This window comes from Mesoplodon densirostris, chromosome 1, assembly GCF_025265405.1.
Source record: "Mesoplodon densirostris isolate mMesDen1 chromosome 1, mMesDen1 primary haplotype, whole genome shotgun sequence".
NCBI lineage: Eukaryota > Metazoa > Chordata > Mammalia > Artiodactyla > Ziphiidae > Mesoplodon > Mesoplodon densirostris.
In genome coordinates this window covers 178581919-178594557 of record NC_082661.1, presented here as the reverse complement: position 1 = coordinate 178594557, position 12639 = coordinate 178581919, and the positions used below count along the sequence as shown (strand labels likewise).

The window sequence follows — 12639 nt, the reverse complement described above, 5'->3', positions numbered from 1 at the left end:
GTGTGTGGGAAGGAGAATCACCGATGGGCACACAGGCTGTTCTCAGGCCTGGCACACAGTAGCTGCTTAGCTTGAGTTTTTTTGTTTTTGTTTTTTTAAACATCTTTATTAGAGTATAATTGCTTTACAATGGTGTGTCAGTTTCTGCTTTATAACAAAGTGAATCAGTTATACATACACCTATGTCCCCACATCTCTTCCCTCTTGCATCTCCCTCCCTCCTATCCTCCCTATCCCACCCCTCTAGGTGGTCACAAAGCACCGAGCTGATCTTTCTGTGCTATGCAGCTGCTTCCCACTAGCTATCTGTTTTACGTTTGGTAGTGTATATATGTCCATGCCACTCTCTCACTTTGTCACAGCTTACCCTTCCCCCTCCCCGTATCCTCAAGTCCATTCTCTAGTAGGTCTGCATCTTTATTCCCGTCTTGCCCCTAGGTTCTTCTGACCATTTTCTTTTTTTTTCTTTTTTTTTTTTTTTAGATTCCATATGTATGTGTTAGCATACGGTATTTGTTTTTCTCTTTCTGACTTACTTCACTCTTTATGACAGTCTCTAGGTCCATCCACCTCACTACAAATAAGTCAGTTTCATTCCTTTTTATGGCTGAGTAATATTCCATTGTATATATGTGCCACATTTTCTTTATCCATTCATCTGTTGATGGACACTTAGGTTGCTTCCATGTCCTGGCTATTGTAAATAGAGCTGCAATGAACATTTTGGTACATGACTCTTTTTGAATTATGGTTTTCTCAGGGTATATGCCCAGTAGTGGGATTGCTGGGTCGTATGGTAGTTCTATTTGTAGTTTTTTAAGGAACCTCCATACTCTTCTCCATAGTGGCTGTATCAATTTACATTCCCACCAGCAGTGCAACAGAGTTCCCTTTTCTCCACACCCTCTCCAACATTTATTGTTTGTAGATTTTTTGATGATGGCCATTCTGACTGGTGTGAGATGATATCTCATTGTAGTTTTGATTTGCATTTCTCTAATGATTAATGATGTTGAGTATTCTTTCATGTGTTTGTTGGAAATCTGTATATCTTCTTTGGAGAGGTGTCTATGTAGGTCTTGGGTTGGATTTTTGGATTGGGTTGTTTGTTTTTTTGCTATTGAGCTGCGTGAGTTGCTTGTATTAGCCTCAGTTTTGCCACGTGGCTACAGATCTGAAAGGCCTCGCCAGTGCGTGCTCAGTGCTGCCCCCTCCTGGCTCTCACTGGTTCTGCTTCTGACCCCACATCCTCCCCCTTGACCCCTCCTCCCCGGTCCCCCTATGCTGGCCTTGCTTCCCTGCTCTCCAGTCCTTTGCCACCTCGTCTGTCTTTCCCTTCAGGTGCTCCCCCCAGCTGAGGGCGGCCCCCGCAGCAGCCTGGCCTACAAGTACGTCATCCACGAGGACCTGCTGCCCCTTATCGGGAGCAACAACGTGCTCCTGGAGGAGACGGACACCTACGAGTGGGCACTAAAGAACTGGGCACCCTGCACCAAGGCCTGCGGAGGAGGTACTGGCTTGCCTGACGGCAGACGCCTTGTGGGAGGAGCGGGAGGGGTCGGAGGCCTGACATCGTCTCCACTTGGCGTGTCCCCAGCTCGTGCCTCCGTTTCTTCTTGAAGGTCTCTGGGGTGTGGCAGGGTGCTTGGGCAGGGCCTTGGGGCTGGGCTGGGGGTGCTAGAGCAGTATCCGGGGCAGGACCTCTGCCCTGTAAGGGCTCACCAGCTGCACGCAGAGACAGCAGCCCACGTCCCCACCTGTGCTACACCAGTGACACCTGAGATGCGCTGGTCAGGGAAGGCTTCTTCAGAAAGTGACTTGGGGAGGGGAAGGTGCAAAGGCACAGAGGGAGGGGAGATTGGCTGCAGTCTCTCCAGAGCTCACTGTCCCTGAGGCTCTGGGCAGGACAGTGGGGGCCTGGTGGGACTGACCCCCACGGCAGGCTGTCCTCCCTTCAGGGATCCAGTTCACCAAGTACGGCTGCCGGCGCCGGCGAGACCACCACATGGTCCAGCGGCACCTGTGCGACCACAGGAAGAGGCCCAAGCCCATCCGCCGGCGCTGCAACCAGCACCCGTGTGCCCAGCCTGCGTGAGTGCTTCTGGGGGAGGGACGAGGAGGCTGACCGCAGACCCTCTCTCTGCCCTGACGTCAGGACGAGGGGTGGGTGAGCCTGGTTCCGCCAGCGCTGGAGGGTGGAGGCACATAGCCCCCACAGCCGGGACATCCTGAGCAAAGAGCATCCACACGCCAGCCTCTGCCCATGGCCCGCGCTGCCTTCCTTGCCCGTCCTGCCTTCCTTGCCCATCCATCCCCTCTGGGATTTCTGCATTACCTTTCACTCCCAGAAGGAGAAAGGTGCTGCCTTTGTTCTGCCCCTCCCAGCATTATTTTACAGATGGGGAAGCTGAGGCCCGATCTGGGGACACAGCTTTCCCTCAGTGATCCAGGGGGGCCATGCAAGTGAAGAGGATTTCAGTGTTTCCAGGCCCTAGGCCAGGACGCTGTCTACCAGTTCATCCCTGCCCAGTCGTCTGGGGCCCAGGGATGCGGTCTGGCCTTCCAGCCCCCAGCTGTGGTCTAGCTCTTGATTGGGATTCCCTGGCCTGAGGACACAGGCTCTTTTTGAGCCCAAGGTCATGTTCTTGGTGTTACTTGGAGGTGGCTTTGGGGAGAGGAGAGAGCTATAATTTGTGGAGGATCGATGTCTGGTCTCTGGGCCTGTTGCCCAGCTTGTCCTCAGCCCCAGCAGGCTTCTCTAGTGGCCCCCACGTAGGGCCGAGGGTGGCTGGCCAGGAGGAAACTATGAAGAGCTGAGTCCATCCTCCTGCCTCCCAGGAGTCCTCCCAGGGTTGGGGGGTTCCAACTCGGCCTTGCTGATCCACAGCAGCCCTGCTCCCACAGGGTAGAGGGACCTCAGAGCCAAGGCGGGAGCTGCTGACTGGTGCTAGAGGCTGCCATGGCCTCCCTGTGCCCGGCCCAGGCCACGATCCCCAGCCCCCTGGCTCTCCATGGTTCTTTTTTATGCGTGACTTTTTATTCAGGCCACTTTGCCCACAAACATCTGTGATCACAGAGCATGCGGGGCTAACTCTGCCATGACCCCTAGCAGGTCACCCCACCCCGGGCTTGTCTCCTTATCTGTAAAATGCCAAATGAAGTTTCGGGGCTTTTTGTTTTGTTTGTTAAGGGAAGGGGTTGGCTAAAGCCGTTGTTTACTAAATGATGCCTCAGGAAACAGAGGGGGGTGGGAGTTGGCGGCTGCCCCTCCCCTCCACCCCACCAGAGCAGTTTTGCTTTTGTCTAACTCTTCCAGTGGGCGCCTGCTTAAGATGCTGCTGGAAGTTGCTCTGTGGCTAAAAGACGCTTGGAGACTAGCGGCTTAGCTGATCAGCACCAAAGCTCTGCAGGCACTGACAGTGATAATAATAGTGCCTGCGTTTATGACATGCCTACTGCATGCCATGCACTCTGCCATGTGCTTTACATATACAGGTCCTTTAATTGTCCCAAGAGCCCCATGGTAGGGACTTCTACTCTGCAAGCTGTGATTTTCATCTGTTTTGTGCTCGGCTGAATGTCAGCACCTAGGACAGTGCCTGCACATGATAGACACGCAAATATTTATGAAGTGTTGAAAGAATCCTGATGTAAAGATGGGGTAACTGAGGCTTAGAGGGGTTAATAGCTTGTCCAAGGACCTGCAGGGTGTCAGGATTTAAATATGCATTATACCCATTTTTCAGATGAGGAAACAGAGGAGAGAATACGTGACCTCCCTAAGGCCACACACCTGACAGCTGCAGAGCCACATGGATGGTTGGCTTGGCCCCCAAACATTCTGAAGCCCAAACCGTCTCTGTGGCTCCTGCCTTTGGTGGTTCAGTGAGTGGGAGTGGCCCTGGGAGGAAGTGTCCCATAGTCCCGCCTTTCCTCCACCTTTCTCCCTGTCTGTCTCCAGGTGGGTGACGGAGGAGTGGGGCACCTGCAGCCGGAGTTGTGGGAAGCTGGGGGTGCAGACTCGGGGAGTGCAGTGCCTGCTGCCCCTCTCCAACGGTACCCACAAGGCCATGCCGGCTAAGGCCTGCCCCGGGGACCGGCCCGAGGCCCGCCGGCCCTGCCACCGGGTGCCCTGTCCAGCCCAGTGGCGGACGGGAGCCTGGTCCCAGGTGAGCTGTCCTCAGGGCATGGGAGGGGCTGGGCCGACAGGCACCTTCCTTGCAAAGTCAAGGAAGAGGAGGGTCTGGGTGGAGGAGCTGCAGAGAGATCTGGTGCTCCCTGCAGACGGAGTGTTTCTGGCTGAATTCCTCTCCCCACGTCTGATCTGATTTTTCTCAAAACTAAGTCCAACGGTATGCTGGGCCATGGTTTTGGGCTTGGCCTTTATATTCATTCACTATCAGCTTTGACCTTCACAGAGTTAGGAGGCCTGGGCTAATATCCCTTTGTTACAGATGAGCAAATTGAAAGACACTCTTGTATTAAGAAATATTTACTGGGACTCCCCTGGCTGTCCAGTGGTTAAGACTCTGCACTTCCAATGCAGGGGGCATGGGTTCCATCCCTGGTTGGGAAACTAAGGTGCCAACTACGTTCCAGGCACACTGTACTAAGAATGCCTGGAACCCATTACCAACCAGACAGACCTGATTCTTGTCCTCGTGGGGCTTACAGTCCAGTGAGGGAGATATGAGAGACAAGTACCAATAACAAAAGCATTTACAGGTTGCAGTTGGAGCTGAGCAGAAGTAAACAGGGTAACATATCAGAGAGGGCCTCTCTGAGGAGGTGACATTTGAGCTGAGACCTGAGGTGTGAGCCATATGAAGACCCTGTGGCAAGAACAACCTTGCCATGTTCCAGAAAGCTAAAGGACATTGGGACTAGAGCTTAATGAGAGGGGCAGGGGTTACACGACATCTTCAGAGAGTGGGCAGGGGGTCAAATCCTGCAGGGCTTTATGAGGAGTTAGAGTTATATAAGAGCAGTGGGAAACTTGAAAGGTTTTAACGTGTATGTCACCAGCTCTGATTTCAGGTTTAAAGATCACTCTGGCAGCTCTGTAGCAAGTTCATTGCTGGGAGGCCAGGGAAGAAAAAGGCAAACAGTAAGAAGGTTGTGGAATAGTCCAGGGGCCACAGGGAAGTTTTTTCAAGTTTGGGGTTTTCTCTTAAAAATTCGTTTGATGTGAACCTTGGAGACATTATGTAGAGTGAAGTAAGCCAGACACAAAATGACAAATACTGTATGATTCCACTTATGTGAGATACCTAGAGCAGTCAAATTCATAGAGAGAGAAAGTAGAAGTGTGGTTGCCAGGGACCAGGGGAGAGGGGAATGGGAAGTTAATGTTTAATGGGCACAGAGTTTCAGTTTGGGAAGAAGAAACAGTTCTAGAGATGGATGGTGGTGATGGTTACACAGTAATGTGAATTTACTTAGTGCCACTGAACTGTACACTTAAAAATGGTTACGATGTACATTTTATGATCTGTATATTTGATTACAATTTTTAAAACCTCATTTGATCATGGAAATAAGCACAATGATGTTTATTGTAATAGCAAAGTATCAGGAAATATTCTAAATATCCATCCATAGGAAATTGGACCCCCCCAAAAAAAACCCAGTCTATTCATGTAATAAAATACTATACAGCAAGGAAAATGAATAAGCTTGAACTGTACTTATCAATATAGATAAACCTCAGAAAAATAGGTGAGAAAAAGCACTGAAGTATGAAGAAAAAAGCACTACCAATGGGGATACCATTTACTTAAAGTTTAAAAAGGCACAACACAGTATTTGAAAATGCACCAGAATACTGATTTATTAAAGTTGCTAGTGGGGGTGTTTGAACAGGTGTTCATGACCAACTTCCTTATACCTTCCTGTAGGCTTGAAATATTGCATAATACAGAGTATTTTAAATAACTAAAAATCCCCACACAACCTGTGCAGATTTTATATTCTTCTCCATAATATATAGCTTTATTTGTTTGAATATAAACCAGAAAGACTGCTGGTCCATAAAGGGCCCCTTACATAAAACAGAGAGGTGACAGCTGGTGGAAGTTAGTTGCCCCTGTAAGATGGGCAGAGCATTCCAGAGCTATTGCTGTTTGTAATTATTCCTCCTGGGAAGATGAGCCGTCTTTGTCCCGCTGTTCTGTGTGGCATGTGACCCTTGTGTCTCCCTTGCTCATCACCTGCCCTGGTATGAGAAGTGGACCTTTGCAAGTCCTTCCCATCCCACTAGGAGAGGCTGTGTTCAGTGCCTACAAACCCAGTGACCTGGTCACGTGGGGCACCCTTGCTTTTCCTGAAGCCACCCCACCCCTTTATCCGAGTATGTGGGTTCCAGGGCATGATGTGTGTGGCAGCCCTTTCAAATGGCCTTCTGTTCCTTGTACCCACACCTTTCCCTCTTAGAGAAGAAGACACTTTTGAGCATGTCTCTCTCTACAAGCTGAGTGTTGGAAACAAAGTCATTGAATGTCAGAGCTAGAGGGGTCCGTGGTGACCCCATCCCCAAGCTCTCTCAGCTCAGCAGTTGTTACAGTCTGGGTTCCTACATCCCCTTAACAAGGTATCATCAAGTGCATGGACCTGCCTCAGGTCCCTTGGGCTAGTGGATGGCAGCAGGGTGATACACAGAATATTTAAGGACCCAGGCACAGGCCAGACAGAGTAGACACAAGCAGTAGTGCCGGAATGGGGCCCCACAGGCCCCCTCCAGATGGTGGGAAGGTTCAGGGGGTTCCAAGATCAGGGCAGTGGCTCTTTCCCACCTGGTACAGGAGTATTTGACAGCTGCTGTGCTGTCCTGGAGAGGCTGTTGAGAGCAGTCCTTGCATGTCCCTCTGGTCCAGCGGAGACTTGGCACCCTTCTCTGTCCCCTTTCTGTCCTGGGCACTGGCTGGACTTCGGAGCTCACCACCTCCTTCCTCTGTCTCTCCACACCCCCTGCCCCCGTCTCCCCACGGCAGTGCTCCGTCACTTGCGGAGAGGGCGTCCAGCTGCGGCAGGTGGTGTGCCGGGCCAACGCCAGCAGTCTGGGGCATTGTGAGGGGGACAAGCCGGACACGGTCCAGGTCTGCAGCCTGCCTGCCTGCGGAGGTGAGCGGGGTAGGATGCGGGGGCCAGCCCAGCTCCTCTGGCCTAGACCTGAGGCCCAGCTTGGCTGGCTTCCCAGCCCAAATACTAGAGCTGCTTTTCCCCCTCACAGGAAATCTCCAGAACTCCACAGTGAGGGCTGACGTCCGGGAACTTGTGACCCCAGAGGGGGAGTGGGTGCCACAATCTGGGCCCCTAGATCCCATCAACAAGATATCATCAAGTAAGTGTATCTCTGGACCCCACCCCCTCCCCAGTCTTCCAGTGTTTGCGGCATCGTGGGCGTGGGCCGTGCAGTGGAGTGGACCCAGCTTCCCGTCGGTCCACGTGACCTCAGCCTCTTGGAGCCTTGGATTCCTCAGCTGTGAGGTGGGGATGATGCTTATATTGGTCCATGGCTCCTTCTCTGCGGTTCCAAAATATTGAAAGCCGCAAGTGTCTCCCTAAATCTGGTGCAGACTCACTGGGAAGCAAAATCTGAACTGAACTAACGAGAGATTAGTTATTGTTTTGCTACGGAAACATTGCCGTATTTGGTTGCAAGGTGACCTCCAGTCTCCACTGTGGACATTATATAATGTGAATACACTGAATATTACTCTTCTAACCTCAAACGTTCTGAATTATGAACCATATCTGGTTCCAAGATTTTTGGATAAGCAATTGTAGTTCTGAGCTCTCTTTATAGGGCTGTTGAGAGAATTAAATGAGATAATGCATGCATTCCTGCTTAGCAGTCAGCCAACAACAAATATAGTAGCAGTCATTTCTCTCTGCTTCATGATCATGAGCCCAGCAGCTCACCCTCTCATCTTGCCATCCATCCACCCATCCATCTAACCACCCACATCCATCCATTAATAAATATTAACTAAGCACCTATTACATACCAGGCTCTATGTTCTGTGCTTCCTTCCTAGGTTCCTTCTCTGCTTCCCTTTCTTACCTTCCCAAGGACCAGGGTCTGACAAGATGAGTAGCAGAAAGATCCCAGACCCAAACTCCTAGTTAGAGGATCAATCGGCTGTGTGACCTTGTACAAATTCGTGAAACTCTCTGAGCTCGGCGACCTCATCTGTAAAATAGAGGGGTCTGATTAAATGTCCTCAGAGGCGCTTCTGGCTCCAGTCTTGCTGCTGCTCTGCTCCTGTGCTGAGGCTCAGGCTGTTCAAGTGCTAGGGTTTCCTTTCCTCTTCCTCTGGGAGCAAAGGGGAGCTCTGATTCTGACCCTAGAATTCTAGCGCCATCTAGAGGCCACTGGCTTTCCATTTTCTCTAGTCTCTCCTGTTCCCCTAAGCCAGCACCCTACCTTTTCTCTCTTCTCTTTCTCTCCCCCCGCCTCCCCCTCCTCTCCTCTTCCCTGTCCCCCTCCTTTCCTCTTTCCCTGGCAAAAATTAATAGAAAGCAAAGCTCCTGCCTTCACATTGTCTGGAGAGACCTACCTGAAGTTGTCACAGAAATGCAAAAACATTTTTAGATGACATTTGAACAAAAGCAAACAAAACTAATATAATGAGCACCCCTCTATGCCAGGAACTTTACAAATGCTATTTACAATAATAATAATATTATTCATTGGTAAATGTCAGCATTATCCCCATCTCACAGAAGAAACTGAGAGTCGGAGAGTTTAAATGACTTGGCCGAAGCCTTGCAGCTTTTAAGTGATAGAGCCTTGATCGGAACCTAGATCTGCTTGATTCCAAATTTATTGGTGGGGGGGCTTACTGTTCCAAATGCATGCTCACCAGGGGCAGGATGTTTAAGCTGCTTGTCACAGTGTGAGTAACCCGGGCATCTGCCTGGCCCTGGCCAGAGTGGATCAGATTCCTTTGGGTTGATTGGGAGGTGGTGAGGGCGGGAGATGGAGGGCTGAGTGGGAGTTGTAACCTGGCTGATGGGCGTCCTCCAGCATCGGTCCTTGTGCTGTGTGTGCAGCGGAGCCCTGTGTGGAGGACAGGTCCATCTTCTGCCAGATGGAAGTGCTTGATCGCTACTGCTCCATCCCCGGCTACCACCGGCTGTGCTGTGAGTCCTGTACCACGAAGGCCTCGGGCCCTGACGTGAGCCCGGACCCCAGCCTGGCCTCACCACCACCCTTCTCCACTCCTGGGAGCCCCTTCCGAGGATCCAAGGCCCCTCCAGAGGCTGTGGAGCCCACTGTGGGACCAGCGGGATCAGACGACCATCAGCATGGCCGACCCACACAGCTCCCAGGACCTCTGGGCACAAGCTCCCCAGTGAGCCAGCGCCGCTTTGCTGCCCAGAAGCTGAACCCTACAGTATTCTGGGGCACTTCCCCTAGTGCCCCCCGGGGACTGCCCTGGGGCTGGGCTGGGGCCCCTACACCAGTCTCTGAAGATAAAGGGCAGCTCAGGGAAGACCCGAAACATCCAGGCACCAGCCTTCCCACCACCTCCCCGGCGACATGAGCCTCGCCTTGCCCACCCCACCAGTCAAGTTTACACCCTCTGTGCTGCCCCAGCCATCCCGGCTCGGAGGACACACAGCGGGGCCCGGGCAAGCACGGACTGCCTTTTAAATTATTTGCCTTCTTATTGTTCTGGTTTGGAGCTGTGACACTTTTCACCCCATGAAGTGGGTCTATGAGGAAGAAAAAGATCAGGGAAAGCCCTAACCGGAGATACCTCAGCAAGCAGCCCAGGTGACCGAAGCAAACCTCTCAGGGGCTCCTGTCTGTCTCTCCTACCAGGACAGAGGGCCAGCTAACTACCCCCAACACACACACACACACAGCCACCGGGCCTCACACCGCCTCCCTTTGCCAGAAATTGTGGGGACCCCTGTGGAGGCCCCGTGTACCAGGCTCCTCTGCCAAGAGGGGCAGAGCAGGGCCGGGGAAGGCCGGGGGAGCCCTCACAGGGTGGTCCAAGAGGAAGTGGGCTGGGGCCGAATGTGGTCGTGAGGCTCCGGCTGCAGGGCTAGTGTGGGCGGGAGGCCAGTTCATCTCAGACCCAGCTCTTCACAGCGAGAGCTCCAGACAGCTCCTCTGACCACGGCCAAAGGGCAGAGTCCACCTTGCAGTTGCTGGCTGGAGGGCCATGTTGGTGGCCACCTCTGTCCCTGAAGATGGCACTTCCTATTACTTCTGGTGCCTCCAGTTTACAGGTGGGCCTTTTAACCTCACAGGCCCCCCTGAGAAGGGGGCTCTGGACACTCTGGAACATGGGTCCTCATCATCCAGGGGCTTCCCAGCTGGTGCTAGGCCCCCTGGCTGGACCAGAACGGCAACTGTGGTCATCACTGCAGCGCGTGAAGAGAGCACAGCCTGGAAGGTGACTTTGTGGGGCACAGAGGAGGCGTGAGTTCTCAGGCTGAGCCCTGTCAATCATTGCCCTCTACCAAAGACCGCTCCTGCTGGAGTCAGGCGTCTTCTTCTCCCACCTGGCTTAAGCTGGGCCAGAGGTCCATTTGTGGTACTGGGTGCGGGGGCGGGGCTGACCAGGCTCCAGGGCTGAGGACCAGAGTCCACTCATAGCCAGGTCCTGGGGATGACAAGGGCCAAGTGCCCCAGGTCAGGACGTGAGCCTCTGCCCCTCGTGCAGGTGGGGAGGAGACAGCACTGTGGGGCCTCAGCTGCACCCACGTTACCTCCAAGGGCAGGTAACTTCCCTGGGCCCTCTGGCTCTCAGGAAGCTGCCCGGTTCCCAAGACCTCTCCCAGGGGTTCTCACTCTAAGTCATGCAGAGGGTCTCCCAGACTCCTCAGCAGGCCGTAGAGGTGCTGGCTAGTTCTTCTGTTCCCAGGGCAAGGGGGCCACTCTGAGCCAGGCTAGAGGAATAGGAGCAGTGGGTCCCAGGCGGCAACCCCCGGAGAATGGAGGCCCTAGAGGGGCTCCCCAGGTGCCCTCTCCACCCGCTGCCTGCCCCCTCCCGGCAAGGCTGGGGCACACACTGAACCATTCCTGCGCGACCCAGCCTGCCTATGTTAAGTGCCTTGGAGATCCAGATCCTTACAATTTTATGTATTTATTAACATTGTCCTTGGTGTTTGTTTTGGACCCCAGAACGTTGTGCGGTGTTTTTCTTTTTCTCTCTGTTTTAGTGGAAAGGGCCAGCAAAGCCAGAGCGCTAATGTGCTGGGCTGGTAAGATGATTGGGGCTGGGGGTGGACAGGGAGGGCACAGAGCCACGAGAGGACTCGGCCCCCCGCCTCCCCGCCGCGGCCCCGCTTGCTCTGGGGCTCCTCTGAGCATCACCTCAGGGTGGAGAGGCAAGAACGGGCCTGGGGGCCTGGGGGTCCTACTTAGGCTCCTCCACCAAGTAGCTGTGTGGCCTTGGGCAAGTCACCGTCCAGAACTTGGTCCAAAGGGTGGAAGCACCTGGGAGGTAATTTGGCGGTCGGCATAGGGAAGGACGTTCTAATGAACTTTCAAACACACAGGGGGTGTCTCCCTTGGAAGGTGGTGAGCGCTCTTTCCCTGGAAAAGTCCGTGCAGGATGTGGATGCCAGACAGGAGGTGGAAGGAATGTGATGCATCTTACTGGGCAGGGAGGGCCAACATGCAAGGTGCTGTATAATTTCAAACTACCCCTTGCCCATGACAGACATCATTAATCCTTACCACACCCTTTCAACGAGCGTATCACAGGTCCCTCCCTGACATATGTGGGGCCCAGGGCAAGAGGAGACCCCCGTCCAGGGACCTCACACGCCTGTGTGTGTCTAGGCCTCAAGTCCAAGCTCCATTTACATCCCTGTGCAAACAGCTTCCCCTTGGAAACTGCCCCTTCTAAACAGCCACCACTTGGGCCTAGGGGTGCCTACATGGTGACCCAGTCTCACCTTAGGGGGACTGACCTAGGGAGATGCTACCACAGGCCCTAGATTTGGGACTGTTCAGGCGGGGCATTCTGTGGGCCGTTGTACTCAGAGTGTAGCCTGCAAGGAGAGAGATCATGGACCCTGGGTGGGCACATGCCCTTGGTGCAATGCAGTCCTTGCCATGGTGGGCAGTTTGGGTGGAGTGGGGCCCTCTAAGAGCCCCAGCACCCCAGCTCTGACAGCAGTCCTGGCACATTTCATGGGGCAGGGATAACCATGGAAACACATGCCCATGCTTCCCCATCTCTTGCCTGTGACAGACATTGCCAATCCATCAGTGCATTCTCCCCCTAAGAGTCCTTCACCTAGGGCTCCAGGTACTGACCTCTGATCAACTGCCATCAGCAGGACAAGGAGTCCTAATAAATAGGATAATACTTGGCTGTCTGTGCCAGTCATGCAGATGGCAGGGTGATCATAAATGGAAACATCTTTGGTTTTGATGAGGCTTCCAGCGACAGGGAAATAACATCCTTGGGGGCACAAAACCAGACATACAAACAGCAACCACCACCACAGACGCTTACAGCATTGCTTTTGGTAGTTCTGCCATGTGTTGCCTGAATTGTCATAGTAAGTAATGAGCTGTGACTCAGGGAAGCCTCAGCTGGTGGGTGGCCCTGATGAAGTGCAGAGGCTTGGGAAGCAGTTAAGTAAGAGGGTTTTTATCTTCTTTCC

At 53.1% G+C, this 12639-nt stretch overlaps 1 protein-coding gene across 1 annotated transcript in view; it reads left to right on the top strand.

Moving 5' to 3' along the window:
- The window catches only part of ADAMTS14 (ADAM metallopeptidase with thrombospondin type 1 motif 14), a 92435-nt gene extending 81989 nt beyond the window's left edge, over positions 1–10446 (top strand). Inside the window, exons 17-22 of the mRNA XM_060097439.1 lie at positions 1342–1510; positions 1959–2091; positions 3962–4169; positions 6990–7119; positions 7229–7339; positions 9055–10446. Of these exons, the coding sequence (XP_059953422.1) occupies positions 1342–1510; positions 1959–2091; positions 3962–4169; positions 6990–7119; positions 7229–7339; positions 9055–9548 (1245 nt within the window). The 3' untranslated portion in view covers positions 9549–10446. The remainder of the gene's footprint in view (positions 1–1341; positions 1511–1958; positions 2092–3961; positions 4170–6989; positions 7120–7228; positions 7340–9054) is intronic.
- The last annotated feature ends 2193 nt before the right edge of the window (positions 10447–12639 follow it).